Source organism: Abramis brama (genome assembly GCF_963993115.1).
Source record: "Abramis brama genome assembly, chromosome: 21".
NCBI classification, from domain to species: domain Eukaryota; kingdom Metazoa; phylum Chordata; class Actinopteri; order Cypriniformes; family Leuciscidae; genus Abramis; species Abramis brama.
Window position 1 is genome coordinate 19,513,751 of NC_139983.1, and position 19,228 is coordinate 19,532,978.

Below are 19,228 nucleotides of genomic sequence, written 5' to 3' on the forward strand. Positions count from 1 at the left end.
ATGATCAACTTCACGTCGTTTCTCTTAGTAGGATGAAAATAATCTTACTTAAACTGTGATTAATATATATATACAAAGCGATCAAAGAACAATCCCTTTCCAATCGCCCAAGCTGTCAATCACACAGCGCAAGTTTATCTGGACACTTGCCAAAACTCGTTATGAAATCAGTGACGCTGTTACACTGCACAACGAAACTCTTACTGTACTTACCTCATATTTGCATTGGTGAAATCATTAGTGAGAGTGCAGAAACTGCGTTGCAGTGATAGGATCTTCATTCATGCGATCAACAGGCTGTCATCTGCTCAATGCTCATCACTGCAACCTTTTATGCGATGGGAATAGATCTAAATACTTAAAAAATTGATTCGTTAATCCCGATAGCTGTAATAGTAAAAACGTATAATAGCTGTAATAGTAAAAGTTTTCGAGAGAGTTCCACATGTAATGCTAAATATTTCATATGCAAGCATGTCAGCCAATCACAGCAGTGGGCATTTACACTGAGGTCTCACAGCAGCCAATCACAGCAGTGGGCGTTTACACTGAAGTCTCTCAGCAGACACACCCCTTCAAACAGAGCGTTCAAATCAGAGGCTAAAATCAGGCTAGGAAATATGCCTTTTATTTCTAAATTATAACAACTTTTGATCTAAAAAACATACTAACATTATAAGGGCACCCCAGGAAACATTCTAAAATAATAAAATAATCCATGCAATGGGACCTTTAAAGCATATTAAAAACACCACATAGACAAATAAACAACATTAAAAACTTGATTTTCTTCACAGAGGTTTTTTAAATGACCATATCCCACTTTTTCTCTGATCTGTAGACTTAAACTGTTACTTTACCTTTAAGACTTTTACATGTAAAAGACCTCTGTTGTGATTGACTGACCACGGCACATTGGCGAAGTTCACACTGTTGTTACGACCCGTGCAATAAGGACGGGCTTGACGTGAACTTTTGCAATTGGTAAAATAGGGAACCAGCCCCAGCCGACAGATTACCAAAGACACAATTCTAAGTTCCACAAAAAGTATAATTTATTTAAGGTGGAAAAAGTAATTAAATTAAGGAGCAATGGCTTCAGGGTGCCCCAAGGCCAAAATAATAAACAAAATAGACTTATAAATAAAACATGTATAAATTACCTAATCAGGGAATAAACAAAATTACAAAGAAAATTCCCTATAAATAAACAAATCACAAACAAAGTCAAAATAAATGTCAGGACACCCCTACGATCCTAAAACATAAGAAAGAACCTAATTAAATCATCACAAACAAGGCCAATGCCAGAATGAGCTCCACATCTTTGATTAGCGCCGCCCTTTTAAAGCGGCGCATCAGTAGATCCTCCAATCAGGCTCCTCCGACAGCAGCCAATCCCTGCACACATATGCAAAACAACAACCCACACAAAACAGATACCGAGGATCTTAACACTGTGTAAATGCGGGTGGTCATGTACTACCATTCAGAAGTTTCAGGTCAATAAGAATTAATACTTTTATTCAGCATGGATGCAGCAAGTTGATCAAAATGAAAGGAAAGACTTTTACATTGTTACAAAAGATTTCTATTTCAAATAAATGCTGTTTTTTTTATATTCTTCAATGAATCCCGAAAAATGTATCACAATTTCCACAAAAATATTAAGCTGCACAACGGTTTTCACCATTGATATTTCAACATTGATGTTTCTTGAGCACCAAATCAGCATATTAGAATGATTTCTAAAGGATCATGTGGCACTGAAGACTGGAGTAATGATGCTGAAAATTTAGCTTTGCCATCAGAGGAATAAATATATTTTTTTAAATATATTAAAATAAAACCAGTTCTTTTAGATTGTAATATTTCACAATATTTATTTTTTGATCAAGTAAAGGCAGCCTTTGAGCATAAGAGACTTGAAAAAACATGACAAAAATGTAAAAAAAAATCTTACAGACCCCAAACTTCTGAGTGATAGTGTATGTTAATGCATTCATGGTTCTGATATCAGTTCAGTGACTCATTCTGCATCAACCATTTTTTGCGTAACTGAATGGACTAAGGAGGTATTTTTGAGTCACAAGTTGTGAACATCATGCCTTAACCAGGTGTGAAAAGTTTCCAGCATCAAGTCATTTTGTATGTCCACACTGAAACCAAAAAATGTTTCACAATAACAGCCAATTAAAAACATTTTGGACCAATGAATGACAGAACGCAGCAAAATTAATAACCAACCATTCTGTGTTTTTGCATGTGTGTCCAACCTTCCCCATGTCTGGTGCATGTCTTCAGCTGACTGTTTGTCAAGTGTTACTTTCTTATTGGACTCATGGGATTGTGTGACTCAATGCAGTGTTTTACTAACTGTTTTGGTTTACTTTATGTACCAGGCCCATCAAAAAGGTGAATTACCTCTTTATCAACTAGCATTTCTTTAGACTCATATTATGGAGATCATTTAGCATTATCATTCATCTTAAAGGGATAGTTGACTCAAAATTGAAAATTGTCACCATTTACTCACCTCATTTACTTTCGTTGGCAAAACACAAAAGAAGATATTTTGAAGAATGTTGTTAAAGGAATAGTTCACTTTATCCCATAATTTACTCACCCCCAAGCCAAGTATATAACTTTTTTCTTTCAGCCAAACACAATCAGAGTTATATTAAATAATCTGGTACGGCCGTTGCCAGAAGCCAGTGATTATAGTTTATAAAGTTTTAAATATGGTTATTTTTCATCACTTCGCTTCAGAAAGCATTGATTAACCCACTGGAGTCATATGGATTACTTTTGTGATGGATGGATACGCATTTTGGAGCTTCAAAAACTTAAAAAAAAAAACAAAGCTTGGAAGAGCCAGGATATTATTTATCATAACTCAGATTGTGTTCGGCTGAAAGAAGAAAGTCATATACACCTAGGATGGCTTGAGGGTAGGGGTGTGCGATATCACAATATTTGATCGTGAACGATCAAAATGTCTCCATGTTCTGCTTTTGAAGAAATATCGTAGTATCGTGCTTCAGTGCATTCTATCAGTTCTGGCACCTCTGTCCCAACATATTGTACAACATGATGTACATTCACATCACCTTAACGCTGAGGTAGGGTTAGGCTCACGTGAGATTGCAGTTATTCACAATCACAAAAGTCTATTATTTGCTTGCATTTTAATGCTTTGCCGGACGGTTAAACATTTTAGTCGCACACTGTTCTGACGTGCGCTTTTCTGAGCGCGTATCGTATTATTTGCCTAAATGGTCTGTCATTCTTTTTTTCTTTTACATTTTTTTTACCTTGTAAGAGGACATTTCTAAAATAGGAAAATTAGTTTGACTGTACTGCTCAGTCACTTGAAAAATAGTAAAACCAACATGAAAAAAGCGTGATTAAAATTGTGAATCGTGATTTTCCTGAAAAAATTTGTAATATGATAATTTTGCCATAATGCCCATATTTGAGGGTAAATTGAGTAAATTATGGAATAATTTTCATTTTTGGGTGAGCTAGTCCTACAACTAAACAGGTTGGTTATCATTGACATCCACTGTATGGACAAAACAACATATTCTTCAAAATATCATCTTTTTTGTTATATAGATACAAAATAATATTATACAGGTATGGAACAACATGAGGGTGAGTAAACGATGACAGACTTTTTGGGTGAACTATCTATTTTAAGTCGTATTTAAACAAAAAAGTAAAGAAAAAAAGACAAAAGAATATGTACACACAAATTGAAAATCTTGGCCACATTACACACACATTTTCTTTCCTTTAAAAAAAAAAACTAGGAAAAATATAAGGCATCAATCACTAATAATTATTTTAATTTATTGATTTTTTTCTATTATATAGGTTCAAAACCTTTTCAAGTACCCCCAAGTGTACATGTACCCATGGTTGAGAATCACTGCCTTTAATGTGAAGTAAACCTGGCGTATGTCATGTAGCGAGCTTGTCGATCTGTTGCTGGTTACGTTTTTATGTCTTTCATTATCTTAAGTGTGCGTCTCGTCTCATCTCTCATGCGTGATGGCGTTTGATGGTGTGAAACATGCTTCGGTAAAAGCCTTCCTTCCTGATTCCATCGATCCCGCTTCACACTCCGGCTGACGTATTGACGTGGGCGTGTTTTGATCAAGGCCTCGTTCAGATAGGGGTGACTTTGTAATTATATTCTTTTTAATTGCTTTCGCTTATCAGGGCTCTCATCTGCCAACGAGACCGTACCTCCGCGGACAACGATCTGACGGCGGAGCGGAGCAGAGCACACCTGATGTTTCCCTCTCTTCCTTTCCTCATCCCTCTCTCCCTCCTTCTTCTTTGCGCAGTATTACTGCTGCTCTGCTCTTAATGAGTTTCCGTGTGCATTGCGGATTCATTGATAAATGACAGCTTTATCAGAGCAGATCGCTGAACTTCGCCTCCTGTAATTTGTTTGTAGAGGAGTGTTGTCTAAAGCAGATTAGCGCTGTATAGATTTAGTTTTTCCTGCTCTACACACCCTCTCATCCCTGCTGTAACTAACAACGCTGCTTTAACACTAAAAAAAATCTTTTTTTTTTCTCATGTCTAGATTCGCCTTAGTAAATCACGTTTTTTTTCATAGGGTTTGTTTAGTGTGGCGGTAATTTGAAGGTTGTTGTTAAGTTCTGTGCGTGCGCTTTGCCAGAAATGCTCGCATGTTGATGTTTAGCGTTACAGTGATTTGAGTCGTTCGATATGTTTCGTGATCGCCTGCCTCCCTCTATCAGAGAGCTAACCCCGTGCCAGTCGCCTTTTTTGCTTCTAAATACCTTTTTTTTTGTGTGTGCGTGTGTGCAGGCCTCACTAGATAAAGCTCATTTACACAGTTCAGAGTTTTGGGCTATGCCTCTCCGCCAGTGTTTTCACCGCCTCTAACGTTAGATTACACCACATTACACATGTATAGCACACGAGCGCGTGCGGGAGATTTGCTCTCGCTCGTATCCTCCCAAATTTTCTTATGTTTTAGCGAGGGCTGTTGTGTTTAAATTTTTAAAGCCGTGTAGCTTAGCATGGGAAACAGGCCCCGGAAATGTGATTTAGTCATGCTCGCATATTTTGTGTTTTTGTACAAGGCCCAAAAAACTCCCCCTCAGCCTCAAGCTTAGGCAAATGAACTTCACTCGTTTCTGTAAGAAAACTTGGTAAGTTTGTCATTGGAAATGATGAAATTCATATGAAACTGGTGCTGTTTGAGCAGAGGTGAGAACATCTTTCTTTGTCACTTAAAATCTAAGGAAGCACAAGATATGAATATACTTTTTAAAGTTACAATCTTTTTTTTTTTTTCTTTTTTTTTTTGCGGAATTTGTACATTTCCGATCTGAAAGATTGTATTGTGCTGATGACTTGTTGAATCCCTTCTTTTATTGATCTTTGTCAGATATGACAATCTCTTCCACTTCAAAACGTTTCACATTGGAGAGGCCGCAGCTTTGTGATTTGAATTTCCATGCGGGCTTCAGTGTTTGCAGTTTTGAAATGACACCGTATAATTATAATAGTAATTTGATATTACTTTAATGTCTATAATATGCGTTCCCGTAGCGTCATGTTCCATGCGAGTTCTCATTTTTATAATTGAGCTTTTGATTTGGTTCAAAGCAGTTCAACGAATCTTTCACAATTGAATATCCAAGGTAATTGGAAACAATAGTAAAGCCAGGTACGGAGACGCACATTTAGGGACAATTTAGTCATTAGATTCAAGGTGCAGTTGAATAATTGAGAAGCAATTACAGGAAGCAAAACAATTAATAATAAACAATTGAACACCACTTGGCGAATCACAACTAATTCTGAGTCCACTCTGTTAGATCATAAAACTATTCTGGGTGTGTAAGAGAACTTAGAGTGCTGACACACACACACACACACCATAGATAGATGTTGCCGCAGGCATTTTAAGTGGATGCGTGATTGAAGCTTCCGCTGTTTTGGTGCCTTTTTTTGTGTGTGTATATATATATGTGTGTGTGATTGCATCAGTTTATTGAAGTCTTTTTTCCTTGTATTTCTGTTGCAGTTCACAGAATTAGTTTGGGCCCTAGAGGTCTATAGGTTAAAATGTTTAGTGTGACAACAGGGAAATGTAATTTTAAGAGCATATTAATGGAATGTACAAAGAATGACGGTTTTAAGCAAAAGACTACCGTTCTGATCACATGACCTCTCCTAGTTCGTCTGCCAAACTCTTTTACTCCATCTTCTTTCTCACGTCTTCTCTTTCACCCTTCATCTTTCTTACTCTCATTCAACACAGATTAAGTTTTCCCCCTCCTCATCTCCTTTTACCTTCTCCTCCCTCCTCGCCCCTGTCCTCCACCATGTGTCAGGTGTGTGTGTGTACGTTCGCTGCCATCATGAATAATGAATATCTTTTCTGTCTCCATCTTATTTTTGGCAGATGTTGAAATGCTGCATGATTTTTTTTTTGTCGTTTTGTTTTTTTCTCCTCTCTTTTTGTGTGTGTGTTGGATAGCGATGAATGCAGCTTCATTTTAATATGTTCTGTTTGTAGGAAGAAACGGTGCTGTAATCCTGTCCTCCAGCGCAGAAACACGCCGCTGCCAATCGTTTATTTTTCTCCTCCTATCCCCACACCCCCTCCCCCCGCGACCGCTGCTCAGGGCAAGACAGCGCTGCGTTTGATAAGTACACGCGCTCTATGTGACACCAGAAATCCCTGTCAGTGTTGTTTCAGTAGACGCATGTAGTTTTGTAAGAACATGCACTCTGTGCTGTGAGCTTGTGAATGAAGGCAGAACTTTTACACAGTTTCATCAGAACTGTTTTTTGTTCCAGTGCTTCATCATCTCACTGAAATCACTGTTATTTTGTGAATGCACAGGAATGACTGGAATTTGGTTTAGCCATTGATGTTTTTAAAGAACCCAAAATGGAATGATAGTTTTATAATCTGAGAACAATTCAGATGTTTTTGTTGTGGTTTACAGGAGAAGTGTTCAGTAGTTTATCTCTGAACCATGTATTTTACAGTAAAACAGGTCAGCAGTTTATATTTGAGCAGTTTACGTTAAAAAAGTTTTTTTGAAAGTTTACAATGGAACAGTACAGAAGTTGATCTTTAAAAAGAACAGTTCAGTTTATATTAGTAGTTTATCAATTAGTAGTTTATATTTGAACAGTGATAGTTCACAATTGAATAGTTTAGCAGTTAACATTTAAACAATTAAGCAGACAAGTTTATCTTTAAAAAAAGTTAAGTTTATATTTAAACTATTCAGTTTAAATTTGAACTGTATGGATTACAGTTGAAGTTTAGCGGTTTACATTCCAAAAATTAAGCCGTTTTTGAATAGAACAGTTCAGCAGTTTATATTTAAACAATGCTTATGAATAAGTTCAATAGTTTATATCAGATCAAATTGCATAGTGAGTCGGCCGTTATGTGCAAGTCAGTTTGCAGTGGGAACAGGGAGTTTATATCTGATCAGTTAATTTGTTTTGTTTATATTTGAACATTACAGTTAAAGGGATAGTTCACCCAAAAATGAAAATTCAACTCACCATCAAGTTGTTCCAAATCTGTATGAATTTATTTCTTCCGCTGAACAAAAAAATATATTTTGAAGAATATCGGGAACCAAACCGCAGAAGAAAGAAATTCATAAAGTTTTGGATAAACTTGTAAAACTTGTGAGAGTGAGTAAATGATGACAGAATTTTAATTTTTGGGGTGAACTATCCCTTTAACTGTGGAGCAGTTCAGTAGTTTAAAATGAATACTTTAGCAAATGTAGCATTTTAGCAGATTTTGGTTTTTATAACGGATCATATGAGTCATTGACAGTAGGACAAGTAGGCACTCTGGAGTCAACTCATTTTTACAGCCGTGGAGGATGAATTAAGTAAGCCATGGTTCCTGAGAGTTTAAACGTGTCTTGGTGTGTCAGTGTTACTGTTTTCCTCCCGCTGTAAAGGTGCCACAGGGCACTGTTAGCCTAAAGAGCCGAGTGCTCCTAAACGGCTGTTGTCTTCTAATTGCTTTAATAGCACCTGGCCGGTAATCCCAGGTAATTATTGAGCTGAAATTAGACAGCTACTTCAAACATCTCTTAAAAGGAGCAAAGACTGCCTCAGGAACTTACAGCTCTCTTATCATGCATGGCGGAAAAGTGACATGGAAAAGTGGTTGCGGGTTTTGCATTCGTGTGGAGCTTAACGTGTTCTTCCCCGCCCCCATGTAGCATGTGTGTGTATGCAGGGAATACATGTGCAGTCTCTTCAGTAAATCACTGTTGTTGATCTCTGATTGAATATGAGACCTTTTAATACAAGAAATTAGCTTTTCCTAATTAAAAGCAAGCATCCTAGTTTGAGGTCACTTAACAGATTGGGCCTATCACAAAAGAAACAACAGTAAAATAAAAGGAAGAATAAACTTAAAAGCTTTACTCATCAATAATGTTCTCCTCTAAATGAGGTTCAGACTATGTTAATGTTTTTTTTTTTTTTATTCACATAAAATAATACAACTATTGTACTTCATTGTTGGGTGTTTGTTTGTATTCATCTGTGTTTACTGTTGTGGTTGCTTCCTGAGCATTGTTATTAGTCTGTTTGTGTGTGTGCACATCTCCTTCTAGAGTAAAAAGGCTGTTGGAGCCCCAAGGGCCTCTCACTTGACTTTTCCCTCCTGCTCTTTCAAAACAACCTTAACCTTTCAGATTGTGCAGAAGGATGTATAAATGCACAAATAACACACTTGCCCCTGGTGGCATTCATTTGGATCTTAGCATTCAATTATGATAATCTAAGAGGCAAGCATTTGAAGAATTTAAAGGAAGTTACAGGTTCAACGTTTTGCCAATCTACTCAAACCACACATTTAGGACGTCACGGTTCCCTTTATAATATCATTGCTTGTTTTTTAAATAGTTTTTGAGTTTTGGTCTGTAATTTACATAAGTCTGCTCTAGGCCCCTCGCAAGCATTTTTTTTAAGTTTGTGTGTCCTTGAAACCTCCTGCAGTAGCAAATTGTGTCCAAAAGGGGGCGTTGTTAAGCTGCCGTACATGCGTGAAATGTTGACCAGCTGATGTATAGCGCTCTTATCAGGGGAATGGCAGAGTCTCTCTTCCTTTGCACACACAGATCCATACAGATACCTGTCCTATGATAATGTATTTCTGCAGGATGAGCACTCTTTTATAACATGTTAGATTTGTATTTAGATGTGGAATCTATCAAGCTGCAATTCATCAGATAGCTGCAAGTTTTGTCTCAGGCTATTTGATTATCGTTATTAAAAAGTTATTGTGAGAGGAAAAATGCGAGCGTGTGCACCGCAGAATATGAATTTCAAGCGATATGTATCCGTAACGCGCCGTCTCCATTTTTAACGGGATTATGTCCGAAAGTGGCCAGACTCCCGGTGCGAAGGGGTTCCTGCCGCTTTGTGTTTCTGGATTTGCGGGATTAGAATTCTCGTTCCTCCGTTTAGTTGGACTCTTAATCCAGACTGATACAGCTTCAAAGGCTGGTCTTTATTAATCATGTGTTTACATTATCCATGGTCATACACTCCTTACAGACCAAAGCTCTCATTAGAACGAGCATGTAAGTCTTTTGTGTGCATTTTTCTGTGTGTTTGTTCAAATTAGACAGAGGGTTTCAGCAGAGGCGACTTTTAACAAAGCTAAGCTTACAAAGCTAATTGGAGAGAGATGGGTTGGATCTGATGTTCTTGATTGGAATTTAAGGACTTTTGAAGAAAAGAGAGACAATAAGAGGGTTGTGTGTGTATGTGTGCAAGAGAGAATAATAGTGAGTATTTGAAAAATAGTCAAGGCTTGGACTAAATGAGTTCTGTGTGATTTGGGTTACAGTTCATGTTTCCGTATAATTAAAAGTTGTGTTTCTCTAATTCCTTTCCCTTTTCTGCATATATTATGCAACACATTGCTATTGTGTATAATGAAAATGAAAAGAAAAACAACAGAGGGTTTTTTTTCTTTTGTTCGTCTGGTGGTACATTGACAAGACTAGCCTGGCAAAGACATTATTGGTACCACTGTTTTGCATGCTCATGAATATTGATTTGGTTATGTATACTTTTATTTATTTAATATATATTTGAATGTATTTCTTTTACTGTTCTGATGAGTAAATAGTCTGTGAGATATATTGATCTCAAGTCAAAACTGACATGTAATTAATTTACTTATGTTTTAATTACACCCTTCCCTCTTTTTCTCTTTTTCTTTAGCCCAGTCCAATTCCCAGTCCTATTCTTGGTGGGAGGCCGAACGCAAGTCAGTCCCTATTGGCCTGGTGTCGTGAGGTCACGAAAAACTACAGAGGCGTCAAAATCACCAACTTCACCACTTCCTGGAGGAATGGACTGGCATTCTGTGCCCTTTTACACCACTTCAGACCTGACTTTATGTAAGCCATGAACGTATATGACAATACACACTCTTACATAAGCCTCAGCACACACAATATGTGCTTCCTTCAGTGCATGGGTGATGATACAAATTACCCCCTCTGTAAAGGGAGAGTTCACCCAAAAATAAAAATGGTGACATCTTGTTTTCTATTACACATACGGAAAAAAATCATATGGGTTTGGAACGTCATGAGGGTGAGAAAATGACAGAAATTTCATTTTTGAGTGAACATGTTAAATGTTATGTCAAGAAGTAAGTTGACTATTAGTTGACAACCAAAACACCTTTTAGCCCACAGCTCCCATTGGCAAAAGGCTTTAAGATTAATCTTTAGCCACAAATTTACATGGATTTATACACTGCCAGTTCAATAAATGGAAAAGATATATTTTTAAACCTATAAATACTCAAATAGATAGATGGATTAAATAGAAAAATTCCTTTTGCCATAAAATGTATTTTATGTAGAAAATGCACTTTGACATGCAAAAAAAACAACAACACTTTTTATCATTAAAGAAGTAAATCTTCTTTTGTGCATCTCTCAATCACATTGACAAAAATTACAGTATGCACATTTTGTTAGATTAAGGGGGTGACAGTTTGTCTACTGACACATATTACACCAGTCTCTCTATAGTTGTTATTATAGTAACTCGGTAACACTTTACAATAAGGTTCATTAGTTAACTACATTAGTTAACATTAACTAATAATGAACTGCACTTATACAGCATTTGTTCATCTTGGTTAATGTTAATTTCAACATTTACTAATACTTTATTAAAATCTTGTTAACATTAGGTAATGCACTGTGAACTAACATGAACAAACAATGAACAGCTTTATTTTCATTAACTAACATTAACAAAGATTAACAAAAACAGTAGTAAATGTATTGCTCATTGTTAGTTCATGTTAGTTAATACATTTACTAATGTTTAATAAAGGAACCTTATTGTAAAGTGTTACCAGTAACTCTTTACTCATAGAACACTATTAGGGCTGTCAGAGTCTCTTGCATAAACAATACTCAGTTTTACAAAAAAATGGCCTCATGACACTATGGAGATTCACAGTTTTTATTGATTGTTCTTTTTAAATGTTAACCCATTATCAGCTGTTGCCTTTGATCAAAATAATCACCAGATGACTCAATAACCTCTATATAATTGATAGAGACAGCCCTAAACTCTGTATACACAACTCACTTATTTCACCTCTTTCTTTCTCTCTCTCTCTCTCTCCCTGTGAGAATCTCACTCTGTGTGGGGGGTCTAATATGGTTTATGAAGGAGATTTAATCCCTCTGTTTTATTTCTGAACATTTCTGTGTTTGGTCTCATCAGGAATGACTCAAATCCTCCTTAATTACTACACTTACAGCAGATTCATCACAGTGCTGACAGCGCCACGGCCAACCACCCTCTGGGTTTAGCATACGCTAAAGTATCAGGAATCTGGCTGTCGTCTATTTAAGGAAGAGATTGACTGATTTATTATCTGTTACTTTTGCACTGATTTCCATGTATCAAGACATTTTTTTACATTTTCTCTGTACTTTTCACACACACTGGCCTTAAGTGACAACCTGCATTTAAAATGTACCTTGTTTGCTGAATGCATTCATGTCATGTCATATTGTGCATTGTTGATCAGTGACGAAGATCAAAAATATATTTCTTTATTAATCTATGCAATGATTTTTCTGCTCGCATAACCAAGTGAGCATAAATATTATCCAATAATTTTGTGGTATACTTTTATTTTTTATTTCTTTACTATAACAGTTCATTTCTTTGTCTGGGAGGGTACTGTTAATAAAAACACCGGTGGATGGACTAATCATGCCGGTTCACGTCTTTGCTTTGGAGAGTATTGTTAAAAAAACACTGGAAGATGGTCTATAAGTGACCTTCCCCCTATCTTTTTTTTATTGAAGAGTTGCTGGGAGTACAACGGGGTTACATGAGTCCTGCAGCTTGCCTCAGTTGGGGAGGTAAACATAGGAAAGAGTGTTCTAATGTTCATGGGTTGGTTTACTGCCTCATTGATTGTTTTTCTTTTCCTTTATTTTTTTTTAATAGATGTTCCATTTGTTTTTGTTGTGTTTTGGGTTGTTGTCAGAGATATTAAGTAATTTAATGGTGCACCAGCTTTGTTTATGCCACAGGTGCAGTGTTTATCCTTTCATACTTAACTATGTCCGATGTTTTAAGTAGAGGAGGAATGACAGAAAAGGTTTACATCATGGAATGTTAAAGGTCTTAATGGTCCTATAAAGAGATGAAAAAAAAATCTCATCTTAAATAAGCGTCTTAAATCCAATATAATCTTCCTTCAAGAGATACTGTACATTTACTCAAAAGAAAAAGAAAAAAAAAGAGAGATACATTTACTCAATTCAGATCATCTTAGGTTGCAGAAACCATGGGTGGGACACATTTTCCATTCTAAATTTAATGCTAACGCAAAAGGAGCAGCTATAATAATACACAAAAGAATCTGCTTCTAATGTTATTTCTCATCGTCAGGGTTGTTATATCATGGTGTCTGGAAACCATTTCATACCCAGGTCTTGCTGGTGAATGTTTATGGACCCAATCGACCTTATTAAGAGCAGCGCCATGACCGGTATGAAAGTGAGGCTGTGAGGGATAGAAACCATGTTATCAATGGCATCCGCTGTAAAAAGCTGTATAAAGCTAGATCACTTACACTTTTCCACAGCTCATATTGTCTGAGTTTTTTTTGTCTACTGAAATTTCTTGGAAAGATATTTTTGCAGTGTTTCATCAGCAGAACAATCCAAAAACACATTAAATAACAGTTAAACCCACTGAAGAGATGCATGTCTATCCCTCACAGTCTCGCTTTCATACCCTTTAAAAATTAAAGATGGCGCTGCTGTGAATAAGGTCTATTGGTATGATAAGAAATTTGTTAATAAGCTGTTTGTGGCTTCACTCAGCTTTAATTCACATTACCTGATTTTAGGTGGTGATCTTAACTGTGCAATGGACACCTTCTAAAATGTCAAATTAAATCTCAGCCTTTTTGAGCCAAACTGGTTGTGTTGACCCCAATAATACGTTTTTTTTTCTATGAACACAGTGATAAGGCTGGCTGACTCTTAGCCCATCAACTTAAATCCAGATCATCAGCACAACATATTTCCCAAATTGTAGATGATGGAGAATGAACTATTGATCCCCTTACAATTAATAACATTTTTATGAACTTTTATTCTAGACTTTGTAAATCAGAAACACCTAAAGATCAGTCTCAACTGGTAGTTTTTTGATAAAATAAATGTGAAAAAAAAAATTTGAGCACAACATAAAAGACTTAGATCAGCTGCAAGAAATATCTGAGTCCATATCAGCATTGCAGAGTGGCAAGGCGCCAGGGCCCGATGGCTCTCTGATCGAATTCTATAAGAAGTTTTCTGCTAAATTATCTCCAATCCTACTTAATATTTTGAACATTCTTTATCTTAAGGAACTCTACCAAAATCTCTTACTGAAGCACTGATTACACTTCTATTGAAGTCCGAGAAAGATCCAACAAAATGTAGCTCATATTGACCAATTTCTTTGCTAAATGCAGATGTCAAAATGTTAATTTCTTTTATCATCATTATTATTGGTATTATTTTTATTCATTTTCATTATCTTTTGTACTATTACAGTTTAATTTACTTCCTCTAAGGCAGTCTTTTCTGGGTAGGTTTGTGAGGGATTGAAAATGTAAAACAAATATTGTAGTATACTATTCAAGATAGAATCAAATCTCAGTAAATTAACTTTACAATATTACCAGCTGAAAATGCAGTTTAACTGGATGTGTTTATAAATGCCGTTTCATGTGGAGAAAGGCTTTTAAAACGCATTGTGCCTTAGGGGACAGTACCCAGCCCACATCAAGGTTTAATTGACATGTAGTGAATGCTTGTGATAGAAGAAAAATGAAATATTGGAAATGAAAAAGGATATTGTCCATTTTTAGAGTAGTCCCACTACTGTTTCCCCAGCTAAAGAGAGGAAAGACCCCAGGCGCACAGTGGGTATGGTGATGGAGAACGAAAGATGAAATGTTTAATGTGTTGAGTGCTTGAGTAAAGGGTGTGTGTGTGTCTAATTTGCTTGCACTCACACACACTCTATTAGTTGTGTTGATTGCAGAGCTGTGAAATTGCATGTTACAGTTCTACAGCCATTACATGAGATGCATATTTAAAGCTAACTCTCTCTCTCTCTCTCTCTCTCGCTGTTCTTTCCTTCCTTCTAGTGACTACAAGGCTCTCAATCCTCAAGATATTAAAGAAAACAACAAAAAGGTAAATGCTACACACTCTCTTTCTCTCTCCGTTTGTTTGTGCATCAGTAATCCTCCTCATAGGTGATTTTTGTTATAAATCTTATTCACTCCCACCCAGCGTTCTCTAATTGCCACTTTCAGAATGCGGCTCCCCTGCCGACACTGATGGAAAGAGTGTATGTGTGTGTGTTTTTGCTCGTGTTTGTGTGGATGGAGTAAGTCACCTGGGAGTCGTAAGATAGCATCATAATTCATAAACATGCTATGAATAAACTTTACAGGCTTCTCCACAGAGAGAGAAGACAAGAGAGAGAAATAAAGGGATATTAATCACACACTTAGAGGAAAATGCCAGTAAAATGAGGTCTAAACAGAAGAGACACACACACACACACACACACACACACACACCGTAAACTTGTGAAAAACTCCCATTAACTTCTGTTGTTCTTAAATTAAGTATAATTGCTAGACACGACCCAAGCCCTTATAGACTTTTGAAATATTATTATTATTATTATCATATATAAGCCATATATATCATATATATATATATATATATATATATATATATATATATATATATATATATATATATGATATATATGATATATATATATATATATGATATATATGGCTTATATATGATAATAATAATAATATATATAAAATGTAGTAAAATTTATTAATTTATTCCTGTCATTGCAAATCCTGTGATAAATTTAAGCAGCCATTACAGTTTTCAGTGTCACATGATCCTTCAGAAATCATTCTAATATGCTGATTTGCTGCTCAAGAAACTTTTCCTATTATCATAAATTTTGAAAACTGTTGTGCTGCTTAATATTTTTGTGGAAACCGTGATACATTGTTTCAACATTCTTTGATGAATAGCAAGGAAAAAAGTTTAACAATGTTGAAGTCTTTACTGTCAGTTGTAATCAGTTTAATGCATTCTTGCTGAAAAAAAGTATTATTTTCTTAAAAAAGAAGAAAAAAACACTAAACCTTAAAATGGTATGATAAATGGTAGCATAAAAACCAAAGAACCTGCTCAGATAATGATGACGGCCATACAGCAAAGTTAATGCAGAAGTTCTCAGTCCTGCTCCTAGAGATCTGCCTTTCACACATTCTTCCTTTCATTTTCAGCTGAGCTTATTTATCTGCTTCAGGTAGATATTCACGAGCACGATTTATGTTTTTTCCCCCTTTTTTTGTCACTTTCTCCCTCTCTCTCTTGTTATTGTTTTACATTATACCGTGTTCCATTCATTCAAGAATTTTCAGTGGGATGTGCGCAACAAATGGGCTTTGAGAGAGAGAGAGAGAGAGAGAGAGAGAGAGCGAGGAAGGTGTGGATATTGCTGTCAACTCTCAAAATCCTGTTTAAATAAACCACCAGGTGGCTGTGCCAACAAGGATTATTCCAAGCATCTCTCTTCCTCTCTGTCTCCCTCAAAACACACACACAATGCACAGCAGTGCACGATATGAAACAAATGTATATTTGCTGAAGAGTTGCTTCCTGGATTTGTTTGGAATCTATTTGGATTTGTGGATGTATAAAACTTAACTGTAATTCCGCTCCATTGATTGATCACTGTATTTTGGAGTGCTGCAGATTATCTCTTATTTCAGACCTCAGATTAACTCCATTTAGACTTTATTAGGTGTGTTTAATGTGCTCCTTGCGCTCTCCCACCATTCCTTTCATCTGTCATCACTTTATCCCTGCACTCAATACCTGCAGTCACTTCCTGACTTCATTTCCTGCCCTCTCGTTCAGTGACTATCATATATACGCAATTTTCCTCTCTCCAACACAGCAAAAGTGTGCGTACTCTCGCTCTCTTTGAACGATAAATGACAATCCCGAGCTGAGGAGGTTAAGAGCACTCTCTATACAGCCCCAAACACACACATTTAGATAACTGCATTCATTTTCATGTGATAGAATCAGCGCGACCCTCTCTGGCACAGCCGTGATTGCAATAATCTCCATTGAAATATGACAGATAAGAACAATCAATAGCAGAAGGGAGAGGAGGTTTGGTCATACAGGCAGTGAAAAGAATTATTTTCTCTGTGTGTGTCGAGAGAGAGACTAGCAGTAATTCCCCATGATATCTGATCTGTGCGTGCACGTGTGCGCCTGCGTGTATGTGTTCCTGTGTTCCTCGATAAATGTGCAGACGGGGGGAAAAAAGCCCCCTGGCTGTGTGTGTGACTGACAGCGATGGATACCTGTCAATCATTCAGCGATGTCATTCACAAAACAAAATGCTTTTCATTGTCCGTTTAGCGTGGGGGAGGGGGCGACAGACTGGAGCAGGAAGAGAAAGTCTTAAACACACAATCGCACAGTTCACACGGGTTATTAGTGTTGCCGCATCATTTATACACTGAAAGAGTAAACGGCACATTTCTGTCTGTTGATTAAATAGGTTTGGTAGTTGTTGACGCAGTACATCAGAAGTGTAATTTTAGGGTTAAATCACACTCGCACACAACCTGCTGTTTACATGGTGTATTTATTTTAATCAAGCATGATTTGCTGTTTTGAAGACTAGAGCAATGAAACTGAGAGACACCTCAGGAACTTGTTGTGCTCCCTGTAAACAGACATGAATACAAACACTTTTTATAATCTGTATAATTTTTTATTAGAAATATTAGAAATAATTATATATAATTGTATACTTTTTCAAAGTTTCCTAATTTTCTTTTATTATATACTCTATCAAAAGTTTGGGGTCAAAAAAAATAAAAAATACTTATCAGTAATAATGCATTAATTTGATCTAAATTGATCGTAAAATCATTTACAGTGTTGTAAAAAAAAGATCAGTTTCAAATAAATGCTGTTCTTTTGAATTTTCTTCAAAAAATCCTGAAAAAATGTATCACACTTTCCACAAAAATATTAAGCAGCATAATTGTTTTCAACATTGATGATAAGAAATGTTTCTTGAACACCAAATCAGCCTATTAGAATGATTTCTGAAGGATCATGTGACTGAAGACTGGAGTAATGATGCTGAAAATTCAGCTTTGTCATAACAGTATAAATAAAATTATAAAATTCATTAAAACCCTTTTAATTTGTAATGATTATTCACAATATATTGCTGTTTTTACTATAAATATTTATTTTTTTATGCAAATAATGTCATTAAACTGTTTTTTCCCTAGTTTCCCTAGTATGTTTATTCCTGCCAAAAACTGATTGTGTAACATGCGAAGGAAAATAATGAGATTTGGACCTCATTCAGCTGCAGTGTGAATGTAGCTTAAGTTTAAGAATCTCAATCAGACACTTAAGTTTCGTTCATTCCACCAATTATTCACTCTTTCTTTAGAGTTAAAACCCAAACAACACATACCTGAAGACTCTTTGTTTTCCCACCCTTCTTCGTTCCCCTTTTTTCTATTCAGCTGTCTGTACCTTACATTTGCCTTGCTCTGCAAAGCTCTGCGTCACCATTGTTAGCCTCCAGCAAACAGGAAAAAGAGAAGGCACGAGAGAAAGAAAGATGAGATTAATTGTAAATTGAGAATCGGCTTACCTTTGATTTTCCCTCCCCTCCCTTTCTCTTGCTTTCTCTCTCTCTCGCTCACGCCAATAAAGGGGACAACCCTGATAAAGTCAGTAGCTGGGTAAGCAGCAGAGGTTGAGACAATAGTCAACGCTGGTCAACAGGCTGAATTCTCTCGGCCATCAGCTCGGCTCTGATAGCGGCTCTGATAAGCCCAATCTGGGGGAGGGCGAGACAGAAGCCTAATTTGTAGGCTTTGCCTTATACTGGTGTATTCTCAGATTCTTAAGAGAAAGAGAAAGTAACTTTTCTTTCATTCATTCGGTGGATTACCGTGATAATGTCAGCCAGTTTACTTTCACTTCTTCCTTCCGTTTCTCTCTCTCTCTCCCTCCCTCTATCTCCCGATCAGGGATTGAGTTTGGCTGTTTGATTATCTGCCTGTTCTCCTCAACCGGACAAATCAGTGCAATTATACTCACTGCCGAGAGAGAGAGAGTGACGGAAAGGGGGAAAAGTGAGAGAGAAAGTGAGGGAAATGGAAGGAGAGAGAGTGGGAGATATATGCGATAAGACTGAGGCAGGATTAGTTTAGTGTTTCTTGGTATCGTGCTCTCTTATCATGGAGAACCATCCTTGACATTAGCTGTCACCGCCTGCCGCATCCTACTGATCCCAGCTTGTCTTATCCCAAATCTAATTCCTGCATGCATCCCACACCCTAACTGTTTCTCCTTCCCATCACCCTACAACCCTCTTCCTTTTCACCCTTTACCCTATCGTTCTCTTTTTCCCTTCATCCTATACTTTGGCGTTCCGTCCCACCCTAAACCCTGTAGTTTACCCTTTCACCCTTCATTCATTTTCACCCCTCAACCTGTCTGTCCCTTTCACTTTTATGCTA

General features: G+C 36.7%; 1 protein-coding gene across 8 annotated transcripts in view; it reads left to right on the forward strand.

The window, feature by feature from the left end:
• Window positions 1–19,228, forward strand: part of ehbp1 (EH domain binding protein 1) — a 140,537-nt gene that overhangs the window by 61,509 nt on the left and 59,800 nt on the right. For all 8 annotated transcript variants that reach the window (XM_084097684.1, XM_084097685.1, XM_084097688.1 and 5 more), the window contains 2 exons: window positions 10,282–10,460; window positions 14,756–14,804. In XM_084097684.1, the coding sequence (XP_083953810.1) occupies window positions 10,282–10,460; window positions 14,756–14,804 (228 nt within the window). The remainder of the gene's footprint in view (window positions 1–10,281; window positions 10,461–14,755; window positions 14,805–19,228) is intronic.